This window comes from Magallana gigas, chromosome 6, assembly GCF_963853765.1.
Source record: "Magallana gigas chromosome 6, xbMagGiga1.1, whole genome shotgun sequence".
In the NCBI taxonomy this organism is placed as follows: Eukaryota; Metazoa; Mollusca; class Bivalvia; order Ostreida; family Ostreidae; genus Magallana; species Magallana gigas.
The window spans coordinates 31862320-31879634 of NC_088858.1; the positions used below are offsets into that span (position 1 = coordinate 31862320).

Sequence of the window (17315 nt, forward strand, 5' to 3'; positions counted from 1 at the left end):
AGTTTCTATAATTTAACTTTTGATCAGACCCTTACTTGCTCTAAGGGCTCATAATTCGAAACAGTTACATGACAGTATTGTAGAGTCGTTATCGGGATCATTCAAAAACGGGTATGTGAGATAAATTTACAATCAATGCTTTCTGAGATATAACGATTTCCTTATGTGGCGTCACAACTGGCCTGGAAAAATGCTTGCATTTTAATATTATAGTCTGTCCCAAGTTATTGCTTCCATCATTTTTTGAAGATTTTTAATAAAAATACACATACCTGTGAAAGAAGTACAGTTGAAATCAATGAAATGGAAAATAACCAAGAGATCTTCATTGACAAATTATCCATTTTCACTCATAAAATTTCGCAGAAACGAAAACAAATTTCTTACGGAGATTTATAATGGGAAATGTTTACATCATTTCTCCATTCGGAAGTACTCGGGACACCTCGCGCAATTTTTCAACGTTATCATCCGGGCTTATTAATGGCTGATGCAATGTACTGCAAAATCCCCGTAGACTTTCTATTTTGGGATGTGTATTGAAACCTGAAGCGATAGATTGGGCGTTTCAAAACAGATAATCTGGACATTTTTCATATTAATGGATGAACATAGTTTGAGCACAAAGGTATTTATTATTATCGAAATATCAAGCGAAAAGTGGTGAAAGCAAAAACTCGGGACAGAGTATAAGAAAAATTGTGGCAGTGTAGTTCTTGAGAGATATGAGAGAATTGCCTTCATAAAAGGTTATACTGTGCCAAATTTGTGTTAAGGAAACTGACCACTGAGTGGTTCTTGAAAAGGTGTAAATGTGAAACGGACAATGTCAAATTCAATCAGAATCGCATATTACTTACATGTGTCATGTTGTAAATTTTGAATTTACCGGGTGGCAGTAAATACAAAATTTACAACATGACACTAGTATCTGAGCCATTATTTCAGCTCTGGTTCAAATATTCAAACAACGACAATCTAATCATTGTATAGCATCCTGGTATGTCAGAAAACAACCACTCTGCATCCGAACAACTAAAGATAAAGTATAAAAGTAAGTAATTTATATATATATAAGTAGCCACATCTTTATTAAACGACTGACGAGTTACATGTATGTCCCTGGTATTGTTACTCTATTGAGCTATAGATTTGTCAGTCCATAAATTCGCTCCTATATGTGTTCAACCTTGATATCTGTCATCAGTTCCTCGTGAAAACACACTGCAAGGTTTTCTAAGATAGTCAAAACACATTTGAGTTCGATTCTGAAGAATCCATGGAACGGGTTATCTATGTCCGCCACAATGTAACATGACATGGAGATGGAGAGACACGTGACAAAGCTCATGCACATCTCCAGACGGTAGGACTCACATTTCACCATCTGGATCCCCAGGAAGGAGGAAAAACTGAGGACCTCCAAAAACACCCACCTGAAAGAAAAGAAAAAAAATTTTGGCGTGTAGGAGGCCCACTTTATTAAAGCTGCATGGTCCGATGTTATTGGCTATTACGGTATCAAATAATTTTCCTTAAAAACCAATTATCTTAAAAAGTTATAGACTTTTAATTGAAATATGCTTTAATAACTGACCGGACAAACTACTGCAATGTCTTTCATTCTACACAGTCATACTTAGGATAGCAATCATTTCAAAGCGTTCACAAAATTGGATATAAAATTGGACCGAGCAGCTAATGAAATATCTTATGGGACACGCTTACTGTAATGGGTGTATCTTGGCGTGCAGTGTGCCCACTTTGTCCACTATGCTGTTGAGACTGCCCACATACTTGACTATATCATGTATGATCGCCCTGTCTACGTTATGTTTCTGTGTTGGAATTTCTCGAAGATGGTCAACTATGTCCCAAATAGCCCCTATATAAAAATTCCAAGGCAGGTAAACGTTATTTCTATTCAAAATACGCATGATTTTGCAAAGTGTATCCTTTTCATTCGATCTTTCTATAGAAACCGACTTTACAGAATAGCATATCGACTAGTTACATATACAAAGTGTTTTTTGTTAAAGATAGATCAATACAACGACATGATGAAAGTGATTTTTCTGTATTATATTATAATAATTATGATTTACATTATAAGCAAAAAGAATATTTTGAAGAAACTGTGTTATTAATTCGTAATAAGAAATGAAATGTAAAATTGATTTTAGATATCGAGTGTCCAAAGTCAAATAGCTTTCTATAAATCGTTCTAAATGAGAATAAAAAGGATTTCTATTGAAGAAAAAAAGTTGCCTCCCTTTGGTGTTTCCAAACTCATTTAGATACAAATTAAATCAGTAACGAGAATTCAGAGAACTACTTAAACCTCACTGCAATCAATAGAATCTCTTTGTTGTTATACGTGAATTGAAATCAGATGTAACATGCATTCATTGTTGTGAATACGACTGCAAAGCAGTGTAAAGGTTCGATCTAAACTCATGCAAGCATTAATAAAAATATTTCATTATTGACCAAGATTTCAGAAAAGCGTGATTGTTTATACAACTTTGCAAAATCACTGGTTCTGAGGATGGATTTTGTTGATTTTATATAGCCTAGTCGGTGAAAACAAAGCATGGGATTCATTTTATACCTTCTTTGTTGTTTTGAGCACTAGGCATCTCAGTAATGTATTGAATGACTGTCATTATTTCCTCTTTCAAAGCAAGATACATCTTCATTCGAGTTGTTGATTTCAAACACGTTAATTTCTTTGTTAATTTCATCAAAAGTTCCATTTCGGAGAAATCATTGTTCAATCTAGCCGTTATGTCGAGTTGTTTCTGAAGAACTTGCTGAAAGGCAAAACCAAACGAAACTGCGTACACCATACCCGCTGGGGCTAGAAAGCAGGCGATCGCTTCATTGATGGCGGGCTGCGTTCGATTTGGCCAAAGAAAGCTTGCAGTTGGTTTGTAAACAGCCATTATGATTGGACAACATATCAGTGACGTAACAGTTGGTATGCCAATTTTGAACAAGTATTTTGGATTATTTTGGTATAACTGAAGATGTTCCAGTACACGAAAGTCACGTCTTGTGTAGAATCTTACATTGTCCTCTTCTGGAGATCGGTTGCGGAAGTCGTGCGAAACGGAAGTGGACGTTAGACTTGTTAAACTTGCGTGACAGAAAGAGGGGCTGACGCATCTGGGCCTGAACCGGAACTGCCTACGGAATCCGGATGTGCAGACTACCAAAGAACTTAGTGCTAAAATATATGAACATATATTAATAATAATTTGATTAAAAATTGTCTTCTAAGTTTTAAATAGTCATGTGATGATTAATGGTAACTATGATATAATTCAATCTGATTAAAATCAGGTCCACGATTCGCTCCTTGTTTTTCTATTGTCAGATTGGATATGATTAGATCTATTTTAGGTCGTGCAACTCGTGCATCGATGTGTATCTTACTCGGAGAGAAAACTCTTTAAGATCTTAAAAGCTTTCCGTTTTATATTACTATTTGTATATTGAGCGGCAATACATTAAAGGGGTTGCTGTTCCCTGACAATATACATGTATGTATGAGTTATAAATCGGAAAACACGCACTTAAATACATATTTTGCGTTCCTAGTATAAAAAATCTATGAATATCGTTTCCCATTTTTGTATTTAAAAAATATTACCAAAAATAGAGGCATTAACCAAAGAAATAATAAAGAAAGTTTTCGTTCCCCTTGCAGCAATGACGACAGCAATTACTGTAAACTCGGGGTTGTTCATTTCACATTTTGAGAAACGTGCTACCATCTGTATTTAGGTATATTTTTGTATATACTTTGTATAACTGAGTGTATTTTGCCAGAGATGCATGTACATTAAACATTCTTTGTGCATTTGTATTTTCAAAATTTGTAAAAGTTACATGGATGTAGTACTTCAAACAAAAAAGAGGCTTTGTTTAAATCATATTTTTTTTGTACTTAATCCTTAAACTCAATTTTGAAATTGATTTTTAATTCAATCTGTATTTGTTTTGCTTTTATCCATTTTCATCCGAGGACTTTGAGTTTTCGATTTTAATAAAGACAATGTTTTACATCCTTAGGAGCTTTGTTCTTCGTTCTTTTTCTTCAATTAGATTTTTAAATCAATAACGTTGTACTTTGATTTGTATACAGTAACTACTTTATATAAACCTACTGTCATTGTCCCTAAAAAGAAAGTGTTTTACAAACGTTAGTACATATAAGTCTCAAGAAAGGTAAAAATATATATTATATATTTTATATGGAATGACTTTATAATGATATTTTTGTTCATCTACTTATTAAGTAGATGAACAAAAATATCATTATAAAGTCATTCCAATACGTCTAGCAATTTTAAGGCACTTAAAAAACCTGATATATGTAAATGTAACTATGCATCTATGTAATTGTCTTAACTATCTTTTATTCTTTTAACATTGACGAGAACCAGAAATTGTGAAAACAACTAACTAATTATGTTTTATAGTTCTACAATTTTTTTTCATAATATCGCGTCATTCGGTTCTCTCTCTCTCTCTCTCTCTCTCTCTCTCTCTCTCTCTCTTAAAAAAATATATACCATTGACAACTGTTTTGTTAAAAATAAAAGAATTAAATAAGACGTATCTTCAAGCAATTGATAAATAATCGATATACGATGTAAAGATAAAGAAAATTGAGAAAAACTAAACTTTGAATACGTCTATCTGAAAAAACGACTTATCTCTCTTACCAACAAACCCCACCAGAATCAGTCCGAGTGGGGGCAAGAAAATCTCCACCAGATCCCCCCGCTCCGGTGTGGCGCTCTCTCCTGCCGAGAGGTTCATTCTTTTACCAGGTTCTCGGCCAGGTACAGCTAGCTCGAGTAAAGGCTTACATATCACGTGAAACAAACATAAAATCAATACAGATTCCAACCTCTCGTGCATCCACGCAACTTAGGTAAATTGTTCATATAGTCATTAAAAACATCCAACACACAAAAAAAAAAGTTGCAGTTGTGTAATTCAAAAATGGATTTTACATTTGTTTTTTCATTTTGTGAATGTTACCTGTAGAATTTACATCTGGATAAAGTTAACGACTGCATAAATGTCAATATACCTATATAAGGCAAAATTAACACACAAACAAAACCAAAAAAGGGACAAAGCCACAAAAAAAGGCCAATTAAAGACCAACGGAGTGAAAGCAATCCCCTTGCAATTTAATGACATTTCACAGCTACTATCTAAATAAGGTTTTTTTTCACTTTGTATAATCCTTTCTTTGAGTAAATTGTTTTTGGTCGAAAACCCGCGGCCTTTCTTGCATATACATGTATATGCTTTTAGTCATTTATACGTTTTTGGCCAACTTAATTATTTAACTTTCTCTCGTTTTCACGAATAAGTTTATTACAATTCTTAATACGCCAATGAGAAAGCGATCCTCTTTAGATTTTGAGGATATGAATATACAGATTATGACTGTAATAAAAAAAATGCGCTGCATTCCCAAGTATCAACTGAATTGAATATGGTTTTAATTTCTCTTGCCATATGTTATCTGTAACTTGTATATGTTAAAATTATTTTATCCCAACCTTTACCCTGTAGCTTAATAAGGTCTACACTGTTCGTCATGCATCAGATGGGTTTCCAGTCATCATAATATAGGACCACAATAAGTTATTTAAGTGTCGCCTAGGTATAACATGTGATCGTATAGAGGTGGTGACCTCTGTAGCGACATCAGAAGGATGCATTCAAATGTAATTATGCCTCTACGTGTATTTATATATTGTTACATGTACATAATTTATTCATAATTTTGCTTTGAGGGTGTAATAAAAGGGAGGCCAACGTGGAAAATTAAGGATCTATGAGTGGTCAATCCTTCCATAGTCACCGCCTGGTTAGGGCTGCAAAGAAAAGAGCCTAGCCCTTCGAGTGCTTGAAATATTTTTAATTTACAAGTCCGTCTGCCTGTGTGTCGGTCGTTTCTTTCTGCGAAAAACGTAACGTCGTTATTATTTTGCCTTAATTTTTTAACTGTATTGAATAATAAGCAGGCATATCCTAAGCCATATTTGATATTAAGCAATCATATTGAATAATAAGCAAGCATATTTTGCCCATTTTACAATTTTATACATGAATGTGCTCAATATCCCACATGATCGACTATTTGCGTCAGATTGCTGCAATATTTTATATCAACTCTGGATTGCAAGACTGGAAACCTTCTCGAGGGGAATCCTTTTATTTACAGACAACTCTTGCCAAGTTCAAGGGTTTTATATTTTGTGTTCAACAAACAAATCTTGTTTGAAAACCTGTTATTACATGTACACTCATTGAACCTAAAAAGATAAAACAATGAGCGCGTAAATGACGAACTGTTTTCTTTTGTTGATCTCAAACTGATGTAAAGTTCGCACATTATTGGCATTTTGTGAACATCCATTTCATATGGTTGTCGACATCTAGATAGTATTCAGATGTGTAAAATGCATTTAGGGCGCGTTTAATGCCGGGTTATATATTATTAATTTTTTTTCTGCAATGATCGCTACCTCCATTACCCGCATGAATCATCAAAGAAGAATTTTATTGTTTATATTTACATCTTTCTTTTAACAAATTAATAAATTGATTGTAAAAAGTAAGTGAAATTCACAAAATTACTAATAGTATATTAGCTAAAATAAACAGCCAAACGTCTCCTATGGGAGTTTGAGTCTGGCATTATCATGATTATTTCATGCAGGCCGTGGTTTTTCTTAAGTCGCTGTAAATTTTTACCAATCGATAAACGGGGCGTGTAGATTTTAGTCTGCCTGTTTCTATATGAATTAATGAATCTAATGAAATCTATGAATTAACTATAAATTTCCGAAAGAAATATAGGGAATCAAACTCGGTAGATATAAATATATTGGGATCAATGAAATGAAATATATATATTATAGCATTGAATCATGATTTTTTGAAGTATACACTCTCATAACTGCAGCGGTGTGTGCATACAAATTGAGTAACGCGCGTTAGCGCGTTATGAAAATTTGTATGCACACACCGCTGCAGTTATGAGAGTGTATACTTCAAAAAATCATGATTTAATGCTTATATTTACATTTTTTTTAACTTCTTGCCTTGTCTGCAAATGTGATTCATACCTTAAAATTCCTATCTTATCCTAAGGGTAAGTTAATATTAATGGAAGAGCCACAGTAACAGCCATAAGCGTGAACTTTGATTTTCGCCTGTGACGTTGCAGTTTACAGCGTTCAACGTTTGTGACGTCATAATAAAACTCGTCAATTTGACCTTTGACTACTTGTTGCATTTAGAGGCATTTAAACATCACGGAATTTAATGGAAAAACACCGTAGAATGTAAAAAAAAATATATATATATATATATATATATATATATATATATATATATATATATATATATATATATATATATATATATATATATATATATATATATATATATATACACACACACACACCAGGTCCTGCCTGTAGCACACAAACATTACGTGACTTATTTAAATAAAGTAGTTCAGATACACTATATTCTTGACGTAAATATAGGACGTAAACATTTGTTTCGTAACATGTTTTCACAATGTATTGATCCCAGAGTTGTTTTAGAATAAAATAACAAATATTACAAATTTTAATGCATTTTAGCACCCAAAGAACTCGTAAATCACATTCTTGAAATATTTGATTGATTTTTGAAATTCTAATTACAAAACTAATATGTTTTACGGTGCGACCGTTGGGGCGAGCACAGCATGTGATCAAACAATTAATTATAATAAATTAATAAAATAAAATTAACAACGTGAAATTTGAATGCCAAAAAATAAAACATACCTATTTTTCAGTAAATTTTCATTATTCATAGTTTATAAGATTTGTTATAATTTATTTATATGTAGAACAATAGTTTAATCTCAGATACAATGTTGTTAAATAATAAAGATTTTAATATATAAATATTCATTGCACTGCATCTCCTCTTTTAAAGTGATTGTGATTATGATTGATTGATTGATTTCCCCCTTTTTTTTGCAGTAGACATTTTTTCTTAAACTTACATATAAAACTTGACTCATCATAGAGCTCCCCCCATGCTAAAATTTTTTTCATTTTTGTCAATTTATACATAGAAAATCGACTTACCATGGATTTGCCCCTCCACTTATAAAAAAAATAATTAATGTTTAATTTTATTTTTAATTTACGCTTAAAAATATTTGCTTATCATGTTAAAAGAACATGGTGTTGTCCCCCCCCCCCCCCCCCCCCTGCATGTAATAAATGGAAGTGAAAATAAAGAAACCATTGAACTGCTAAAGAGCTAAAGGATTAGAATTTTCATGATTTATATTTCTTTTTGCTTGCAAAGATTTTTTGGCTGAGGCTGCCATCCACCCACCCACCCCCTTTAAAAAAAGGCGCTGCTACGTATATAACAGCAGATTTACAATAACTTCAATTAGAGTAATTTCCCCTTATCAGTGCTTATTGTGACGTCAAAGCTGACGTTGGTTAAGTGTCGTCTTACTCTTTAAAACTCCCCTGAGAAATAAAAGTATGCGAAGTATAGGGTCTGTAAGTCTCGTTTACTTTCACTTTCGTTTTCCAACTTCCGGGTACATCAGCGTTCGTAGCAACATTCCTGTGCAATGGTGTATTGTTTCGCAATCGGTTGTACGCATCGAACTGGCGGAAAGCAGACATGCAGTTTGTTTAGATTCCCAACTGATGTTAGGGAAAGGAAGAAATGGATAGATAGGTGCAGGTAAGTCATAAAAACTACAAATAAAACGCATCATTGTCTTTATATTCAGTGCTATTTAGAGGTCACGAAAAAAAGATGCATTAAAACAATTTTTCGTCAAATCGTGAATGTATTTAAAGAAATTTAAGACGGATATGTTCAGGCCAAACGTTTCTATAAACCTAGCATTTGATTTGCATACTTTTATCTGGCAATGTTGAGATTAAAAACCCCTTCCCACAATTTCCCACCAATGCAGTAATGCCATGTTATTCTGGACCTTTCACTTTCCCCTCAAAATAAAACCAGTTCTAATTTTCAATATCACATGCCTTCAGTATTGTATTGAATTCAAAATATAGTTTTATTGATATTTAAAACAAATAAATAATACTGAGCTCGTTTTTCAGACGAGCAGACAGAGAGTACAGCAATAATGACAGGTTGTGCAGCTGTCATTTCAAAGATGGGAAGAAAGAATTTGGACCTACCATTTTTGCATATAGCAAAAATGTGGGGTATTTTCCAGAGGTGTACACACCTAAAAGGTAATAAAGTGAAGAAGAAGGACTGCATGATAAACATTGATTTATTATTGCATTCAAGATAATTACAGTTTACACCAGTTTTTAAGAATAAAATGTACTATATGATTCAAACAAAGTTATATATATATGAAAGTAAAATGTTAATATTTCTCTGATTTATTAAATTTTCTAGAAAGAAAGTGGACAGTGTATCCTCCATTTCCCACCAGATGCCAAGTGATTCAGCTTCAGGGTCAGATGTTGGACATAATCCCGCTCTGGATCACAATTACTGTGACCATCATGATGACACACAAGATCATTCACATGAGGGTAATTAAAAATAGTTATAAACATAATTATGATCTTATATTAATAAACATCATTAAAAAATATATTGATGGTTTAATTCACAAACAACTGAATTTTTATTGACAACACTCTGCAACAAAAAATAGACTGATCAGAAAAACTTCACTTTTTTAAACTAAACCAATGAATACTAAAATGTTTCTAATTACAATCAATTATAAATGAAAAATTAAAATGTATGAGAGGATCAACTAAAAATATTTTTGTATCAAAATGAGTGAATCTTATGAATTGCACATTACAGTGTCCATCTTAAAGAATCAGATCGCGAGTCTCCAAGAAGAAATTGAAAATATGAAAATACAAACACCCAAAATGTCAATCAAAGATATAATAAATGACACTGAGAAGGTAAGTTACATAAATGGAGTCATGGACATTTAAAATTTTAAATGCTTCATTTTGTAGAATTATAATTGTTAAACTTAAATGCTTGTGCATAATGAAATACTTGTTATACTAGAAAAAGAAAATAAATAAAAAATGACAGTGCATACTAAATTGTGTTTGTTGTATATGTAAGTACATTTTAATGTGGCTTTGACACTGACAAGAAAAATGTAACAATAATGAAATGTATAAGCTTTAACATATAAAGAAGTGGCCTTTAACAAATAATATGAAATGTACACAACATAATAAATTGGATACAGGTGGTCAGGACATACAGTTATCAACACTGACAATGGCCCGTAAAATAAAAGACTTAATTTGTTTGTAGATGTTGCTCTACACCTCATTCCCAGCTGATGTGTTTCAAGTTGTTGTCAGTATGCTCTACAGAATGGCACCGTTTAACTATTACTCTGGTTGGGCTGTGACCTGTTTTTCCATTGAGGACCAATTGTTAATAACATTAATGAAGCTGCGGCTTAATTATCGTGACTTGGACTTGTCGTTACGATTTGCAACAAGCAGGGCAACTGTGTCAAATATCATTAACACTTATGTTTCAGTCTTGCATGAAATCTTCTTTGACAGCATTCTTAAGGAAAAAGGTATTCCAAGTCAGATTAAGTGCAAAGGATCAATGCCCAAGTCCTTTGAAGAGTTCGCGTCAGCTCGAATAGCTATGGATGCTACCGAGATTATTCAAGATGTGCCATCTGACATGAACTCACAGTCCTTGTCTTACAGTAGTTATAAGAGCAGACATACTGTCAAGGCAGTTACATGTGTTTCACCCAATGGTGCACTTGTGTTCTCATCTGACTTGTACCCTGGTTCAACTTCAGATGCAGCCATCGTTGATCACTGTGGAGTGTTGCAGCAGCTAAAAGCCGGAGATCTCATATTAGCCGATAAAGGTTTCAACATCTACGACAAACTTCCTTCTGGTGTCTCCTTGAATATTCCACCATTTCTTTCACAAAAAGCACACTTCACCAAGGAGGAGGCAGCATTATGCTACAAGATAGGAAAAGCCAGGATTCATGTCGAGAGAGCAAATGAGCGCATCAAAAACTATGAGATTCTTAATCACATTCCAGCTCAGTATCGACACATGTCTACTAAAATATTTCAGTTATGCTGTTGTCTCGTAAACATTCAGGCACCACTTCTCAAAGAAATTTCAGATAAATACGAAATTTAAATAATTATGCTATTAAAGATATTAGAAATGTTTCAACTTGACAAGTAGTATTGTTCTTTTATTTACAGATGTAAAGAAAAACCAAATTCTTTATTCATAACTAAGAATGTTCATCATATGATCTTATCGCATCAGTGATATAACTAACCTAATTTACTTCAGTGATTCCAAAAACACCATGAAATAAAAGTCTATCATGGCAGAAATGTTTGGGGCCCACATCTTGTCTTTTACAATTCTTACAATCTGCATGTCTTTGGTTGTCCATATCACTAAATCGCAACACTCTGTACCAGTCAGGTAAAGCTGGCCCTGGATTTGATGCCAGTAATCATGTGTTGTCTTTAACGACAAACTTCCATTGTTATCAACTGAAAATACACACATATAGATGTATATATATATAAGTAAATTTAATTTTGGTCAAAGATAAAGAAGTTTATCAAATTAAGAATTTTAAATATTTGTCTTGCATGTACTACTTTCATACTGATTTTGGTGTAGTTGATGCAATTCATTACAACTTAATTCAATAAGCAACATATGCCATTACATAAACATTTTCATGCATTCTCTCCTTACTTTATAATATTATGTGATGCAAAAAAAATAACAAAGTGTGCATACGATAAGATTTGTATAAATTATCTAACTACCCAAGAAAAAATCTTTGACGGAGGAGCACGCCTCCATTAAGGTCTTGTCCTTAGCTGTAAATGGGCACTTGACCTCTATGATAGTCGGTAGAGTTGCTGGTTGGTCGTTCTGCTGAAGGTGGACAATGTCAGTTTTACGAAAATCTCCTTGGACAAAGCCATCAGGTGATGCACCCAAAACACCTGATTCGTGAAGCCAAATTCCTGAGGTACACAAGTAGTAGTATGTACACAAATGAAAAAAAAAGTTAAACAGCCTAAACAAAGTAAAACTATAAATATCTGTAATTTGACTTCGAATAGTGATAATAGTGACATTAAAGCTGTGCTAATTGCAGAAATAAAACATTCTCATTTCATGTTTAGTCTCTTAAGATAATCACAATCATCACATCACATATAAAACAAAAGTAGTTCCCATCTTGTGATAGAGCACAATAACACAAAACTTGCCTGTCTGCAAAACGGTGACTGCACCAGCTTTACAATACTCCTCAACACCCACTTTCTCATGCGTGATACCCCACTGAATAGGAGCTCTTCTTTCCAAATTATAGGCACTTAAGATTCGTTTCTTAAGGGACTCTGTCAATCTACAAAAGAACAATCAGATCATACATTTACCTTTCAAAGTCAAATTATATAATGCTACAATGCTATAGAAATAAAATAACATACATGGCACCTGATCATACTTGTGTACAGTATAAATGTTAAAAAATCACACTGTATTTAAAAAATATATTTTGTTGACATTTTAAAATATTTTTTGGGAGTGTTGGGGTGTTAAATACCTCTTTCGTCTAATCGCTCCAATAATTTGTCCAAAGTTAGACGCAGTAAATCGAAGCTTCCTTACAGCTGCCCACAAAGAGTTTTCTCTCTGACCAGTTGATGCGAATGCTGCCTCCATTATCTTCTCTGGAGAGAGAATAAGATGTTTTCGAAGCCATGTTCTACTGTCTTCAGCATTAGTGTACCCCTCACTCATCAGTAAGTCCTCAATCAAAGGTACTGGACTTTCCTCAGACTTTGGCTCCTCAGAAAGAATCCAATGTAAAGCTACAATGCATTTTGTTTTATATATATTAGTATTGATAAAAGCAGTGGTGAATACTATTTTACATATGGATTTTTTATCTTCAATTTCTTAATTTGGACACCTGGATTTTTTAATAATAATCAGGTACATGACAATAGATACCAAGTTACTTCAAAGTTAGACATTATCAAGATAAACAATATTCAAAACAAAACCAGCAAACTGCAACATCAACAATAACATAGAATTGGAAACTGAAACAAATAAATAAAAGTAATCTCCAATGCACAGAATGGCAACCTGTGAAGCGCCCCAATTGTCCCAGCTGATGATACAAAAATGATCTGTCTTCGTCTGTTACTTTTTTTTTCAATGCTCTAAACAATTTAGCATTAAAAATATATATTCTTATATATATATGGTTATTAACTTTGTTAACTCTCTCTCTCTCTCTCTCTCTCTCTCTCTCTCTCTCTCTCTCTCTCTCTCTCGTTAGCTAGCAGTTTATTTATAAATACATACTTGTACTCCTGTTGCTTTGGTGGATACAGGTCAGACATAGTAACAGTAGATTTCGGTGGCGCTGACTTTGGATGCTTCAGCCAACTACATTTAACGTCGGTTTTGCTCGCTCTTTTATAACTGTAAATGAATATAAACTTTTCTCTATCAAGATAAATATGATTAATATGAACGGAACACATCATTCTTATGTATACTGAATGGTTTGTAAAATACTTTCAATTCTTTTTAAAAATGACAAGTTTTAATATTAAAACATATTTTTAGCTTTCACTGTACATACCTTAAACCCATTTTCATAATTAAATAAAACATGTTTACTAAAATAATGGGTTGATTTTTTAAAAAGTAAACATACCCAAACAAAAGTGCTGCAGCAATATGATGGCACTTGTATTGTCCCATCGGGCACTGGCAGGTTGCATCTTTTACCACTCCTGTATCTTCATTATCCAAAAATATCTACAAATTCCAAATTAAAATTAATGCTTGTAATGTGTCTCTGGATATTCTTTGCAACATTTTTTCATTCATTATTTGTTAAAATGATTATAGTTTTTAAAGCATATGCAACTCAAGGGCCTTTGTGAATAAACACATTTAACATGCGCAGATCCAGATTTTTTTTTCCAGGGGGGGGGGGTCCGACAATTTAGCTTGACAGAAGGGTCTGAGGCATATTTATTATGTAAATTTTAATTTGCAGGTGGAGTCTAGGCACCCCCTCTCCCCATCTGGATCCGCGCATGATCATTCACGAGAAACCTGTATTACATGTACCTCACCCCCCCCCCTTCCCGTCGCTTTTTCGAGAGCACACCTACGCAAACCCACACGCCTTTATAAAATGCATTGGTTTGTTTATTTTTCAATAGGTACAACACTCTCGCTAAACAAAAGTGTGCTCTTTGGATTATCTTCGCCATCAGAAAAGTTCTAGAAAAGTGAAGAATGTTGACATGACATTACCTGTACTTTGTACGACGTGTCCCTCATAGAGGCCTGCACACATGCAGTAATAACGCGCAGTTCGTCGACAACAAATCGTAGAACTCTCCCGCTCTCCACCGCAGCCTCGCTCTTCCTTGTCAACTTAGTATGCCCCTCAACGTAATTCACCCAATACAAAACTGAAAGCGCCATTCTCAACCATGTACCCGGAAGTTGTCTTTCACGCGAATTCTCGCTAGTCACGTGACGAGACTTACAGACCCTATACTGTTTTATTTACTTAAAAAGCATGATGTTCTTAAAATTACACATCTTATAAGCTTTTCAAAGGTTTTACTTTGATTCTCGGGAGAACGTGATGTTGGAACGTGAGGTTGGAAACCATTGGTACTATGAATTGTGGGTCAAAATTTACTGACTCCGAAAAAATATATCGGATCAATGTGTAAACGTTTGTGACGTCACACGATTATTTTTGATTGAAAGTGTACTGAGGTGAACTTTAGAGGTAACATTGACTGTATGTCGCTTACATCGTTATTGTTTTGTCTTGCTGATTCTCGTGAGAGTGTGAAGTGATAAAAATTGCCATGATTACAGGGAACTACTGGGACGATTAAAACGATGCATTACTGGTCCGATTTACTGACGCCAAAAAAATCCGTTGAATGAATGTGCAACTAGTCCGAATTTTCTATTCACACACGCCTTGCCGGTAGAGCTCGCTTCGCGCCGGCGCTGCGCGCCGGCGAGCTGCGCTCGCTATTAAACTAGTGAGGAAAAACGGCAATTTTCTTTTAATATATCAAGGGTAAATAAGTCCTTGTCTGATCATGCATTCAGTTTGAAAATTTTTAATATAATCAGGGTACTTTTTTTTTTACAGATGGTACAATGTAGTTTTGTTTGGTTGATTTATAATCGATATCGAGATACATTAGATTGGCGCAGTTTTTTTTTTTTCATAAACGTAACTAAATTGTTCATCAAAATTGGCGATGTCGTATATTTTGGTTGCATTTTGGTACAAGTATTAATATTAACATTGATAACGATTTTCAAAACTCAAACTTGAGAAAAGAAGATTGGAAAAAGAGATAAATGCAGTACAAATGCCAAATAATTTAATCGATGCATTTCAAATCTATTTTTATTTTCCATTTCAATCTATCTGATATTTTTATAATATTATACAAGTTTACAAAAAGGACAATTTCTATCTTCAAGTGAAATATTTTAACATACATGTATTCTAAAAAACAATAATAAAAATATATTGCCATAAATTTTAGTGGTGAGTCTTGCTCGAAAAGATTAATTATACCTATTGTTAAACTTTCATGTTAAATACTGAAATCTGATTGGTTTAGACGCAGTTTATAATCTGTTCTATTACCCTCAGCGTTAGCAACGCACTTAGCAACGGGTAACACTATATAAATAGTGTCTTTTGGGAGGGTAACAGTTGAAATTGACACCCCGAGAAAACAATTGTCAACCTCCGCTTCGCGTCGGGGTGTCAATTTCGACTGTTATCCTCCCAAACAGGCACTATTTATTTTATTATACTGAATGTCTTCATTTTAGAGAATTTTCATATTGCTTTTATATAGAAATGACGTGAATTCTACGGCGAACCGTACGCGCATAATTTACGAGCATGTAACAATTCGTTTTGTTATACTTTCATGTTAAATACTGAAATCTGATTGGTTTAGACGCAGTTTATAATCTGTTCTATTACCCTCAGCGTTAGCAACGCACTTAGCAACGGGTAACATTATATAAATAGTGCCTGTTTGGGAGGGTAACAGTTGAAATTGACACCCCGAGAAAACCATTGTCAACCGACGCGAAGCGGAGGTTGACAATGGTTTTCGAGGGGTGTCAGTTTCAACTGTTATCCTCCCAAACAGGCACTATTTATTTTATTATACTGAATGTCTTAATTTTTAAGAAAATGTTATTGCTTTTATGGAGGAATAACGTGAGTTCTACAGCGAACAGTATGCGCATAATTTTCGCGCATGTAACATTTTTTAATGTTACCCGTTGCTAAGTGCGTTGCTAACGCTGAGGGCAATAGAACGGATTATGAACTGCGTCTTAACCAATCAGATTTCAGTATTTAACATGAAAGTATAACAATAAAAATTGTTACATGCGCGAAAATTATACGCGTACGGTTCGCTGTAGAATTTACGTTATTCCTATATAAAAGCAGTAAATTTTCTTAAAAATTAAGACCTACTGTATAACAAAATTAATAGTGCCTGTTTGGGAGGATAACAGTCGAAATTGACACCCCGACGCGAAGCGGAGGTTGACAATGGTTTTCTCGAGGTGTCAATTTCAACTGTTACCCTCCCAAACAGGCACTATTTATATACTGTTTTAACCATCTAGCCATTTTAGTCCGAACAAAGGATTTTTTTTTTAAACGTTTAACTGTTGGGATACAAAATGATATGTTTTAATGTATAAAGGGTCAGCACACCTCGATTTTGTTGTTGTTGTTCGCTTACCACTGGACCTTAACTAGGCTATGACAAAAATATGGAGCACAGACCCACTCTTTAAAATAAAAGGCATTGAACTTCTAAAACGTAACACTACTTTAAAATACAGGTTTTGATACGCATACACCAGTTTAAACCAACATATTCCAAGTATTGAACATATTTAGGGTTTACAAATCAATGTTTAATTTGTTAAATATACATTGCTATAAATGACTTTGTAAAATATTATCAGTTTTATTCATATTTCTAATTTTTAGTATCATATTTTCCTTATAAAGGCATTCTACACGCCTTAATTACTGTAAGCAGGTAAAAAACATTCGCCCTGTCCTCTTTTCGCCC

At 33.8% G+C, this 17315-nt stretch overlaps 3 protein-coding genes across 3 annotated transcripts; 1 reads left to right on the plus strand and 2 right to left on the minus strand.

The window, feature by feature from the left end:
• Positions 1-1100: 1100 nt before the first annotated feature.
• On the minus strand, positions 1101-4868 carry LOC105348204 (uncharacterized). Its single transcript, XM_011457533.4, has 4 exons — positions 4734-4868; positions 2612-3229; positions 1729-1885; positions 1101-1436 (listed from the first exon to the last, which is right to left on the minus strand). The coding sequence occupies exons 1-4, from the start codon at positions 4828-4830 to the stop codon at positions 1175-1177; spliced, it is 1134 nt and encodes a 377-aa protein (XP_011455835.3). The 5' UTR covers positions 4831-4868; the 3' UTR covers positions 1101-1174.
• A 3746-nt stretch (positions 4869-8614) lies between these two features.
• LOC136276367 (uncharacterized) lies at positions 8615-11280 on the plus strand. The gene is made up of 5 exons (XM_066088253.1): positions 8615-8808; positions 9198-9335; positions 9508-9647; positions 9931-10037; positions 10408-11280. The coding sequence occupies exons 1-5, from the start codon at positions 8693-8695 to the stop codon at positions 11278-11280; spliced, it is 1374 nt and encodes a 457-aa protein (XP_065944325.1). The 5' UTR covers positions 8615-8692.
• LOC136276324 (uncharacterized) lies at positions 10188-14727 on the minus strand. Its single transcript, XM_066088120.1, has 8 exons — positions 14470-14727; positions 13859-13962; positions 13501-13620; positions 12731-12998; positions 12390-12529; positions 11937-12140; positions 11429-11651; positions 10188-11093 (listed from the first exon to the last, which is right to left on the minus strand). Exons 4-7 carry the CDS (start codon positions 12925-12927, stop codon positions 11434-11436), a joined length of 759 nt encoding a protein of 252 aa, XP_065944192.1. The 5' UTR covers positions 12928-12998; positions 13501-13620; positions 13859-13962; positions 14470-14727; the 3' UTR covers positions 10188-11093; positions 11429-11433.
• Between the last annotated feature and the right edge of the window lie 2588 nt (positions 14728-17315).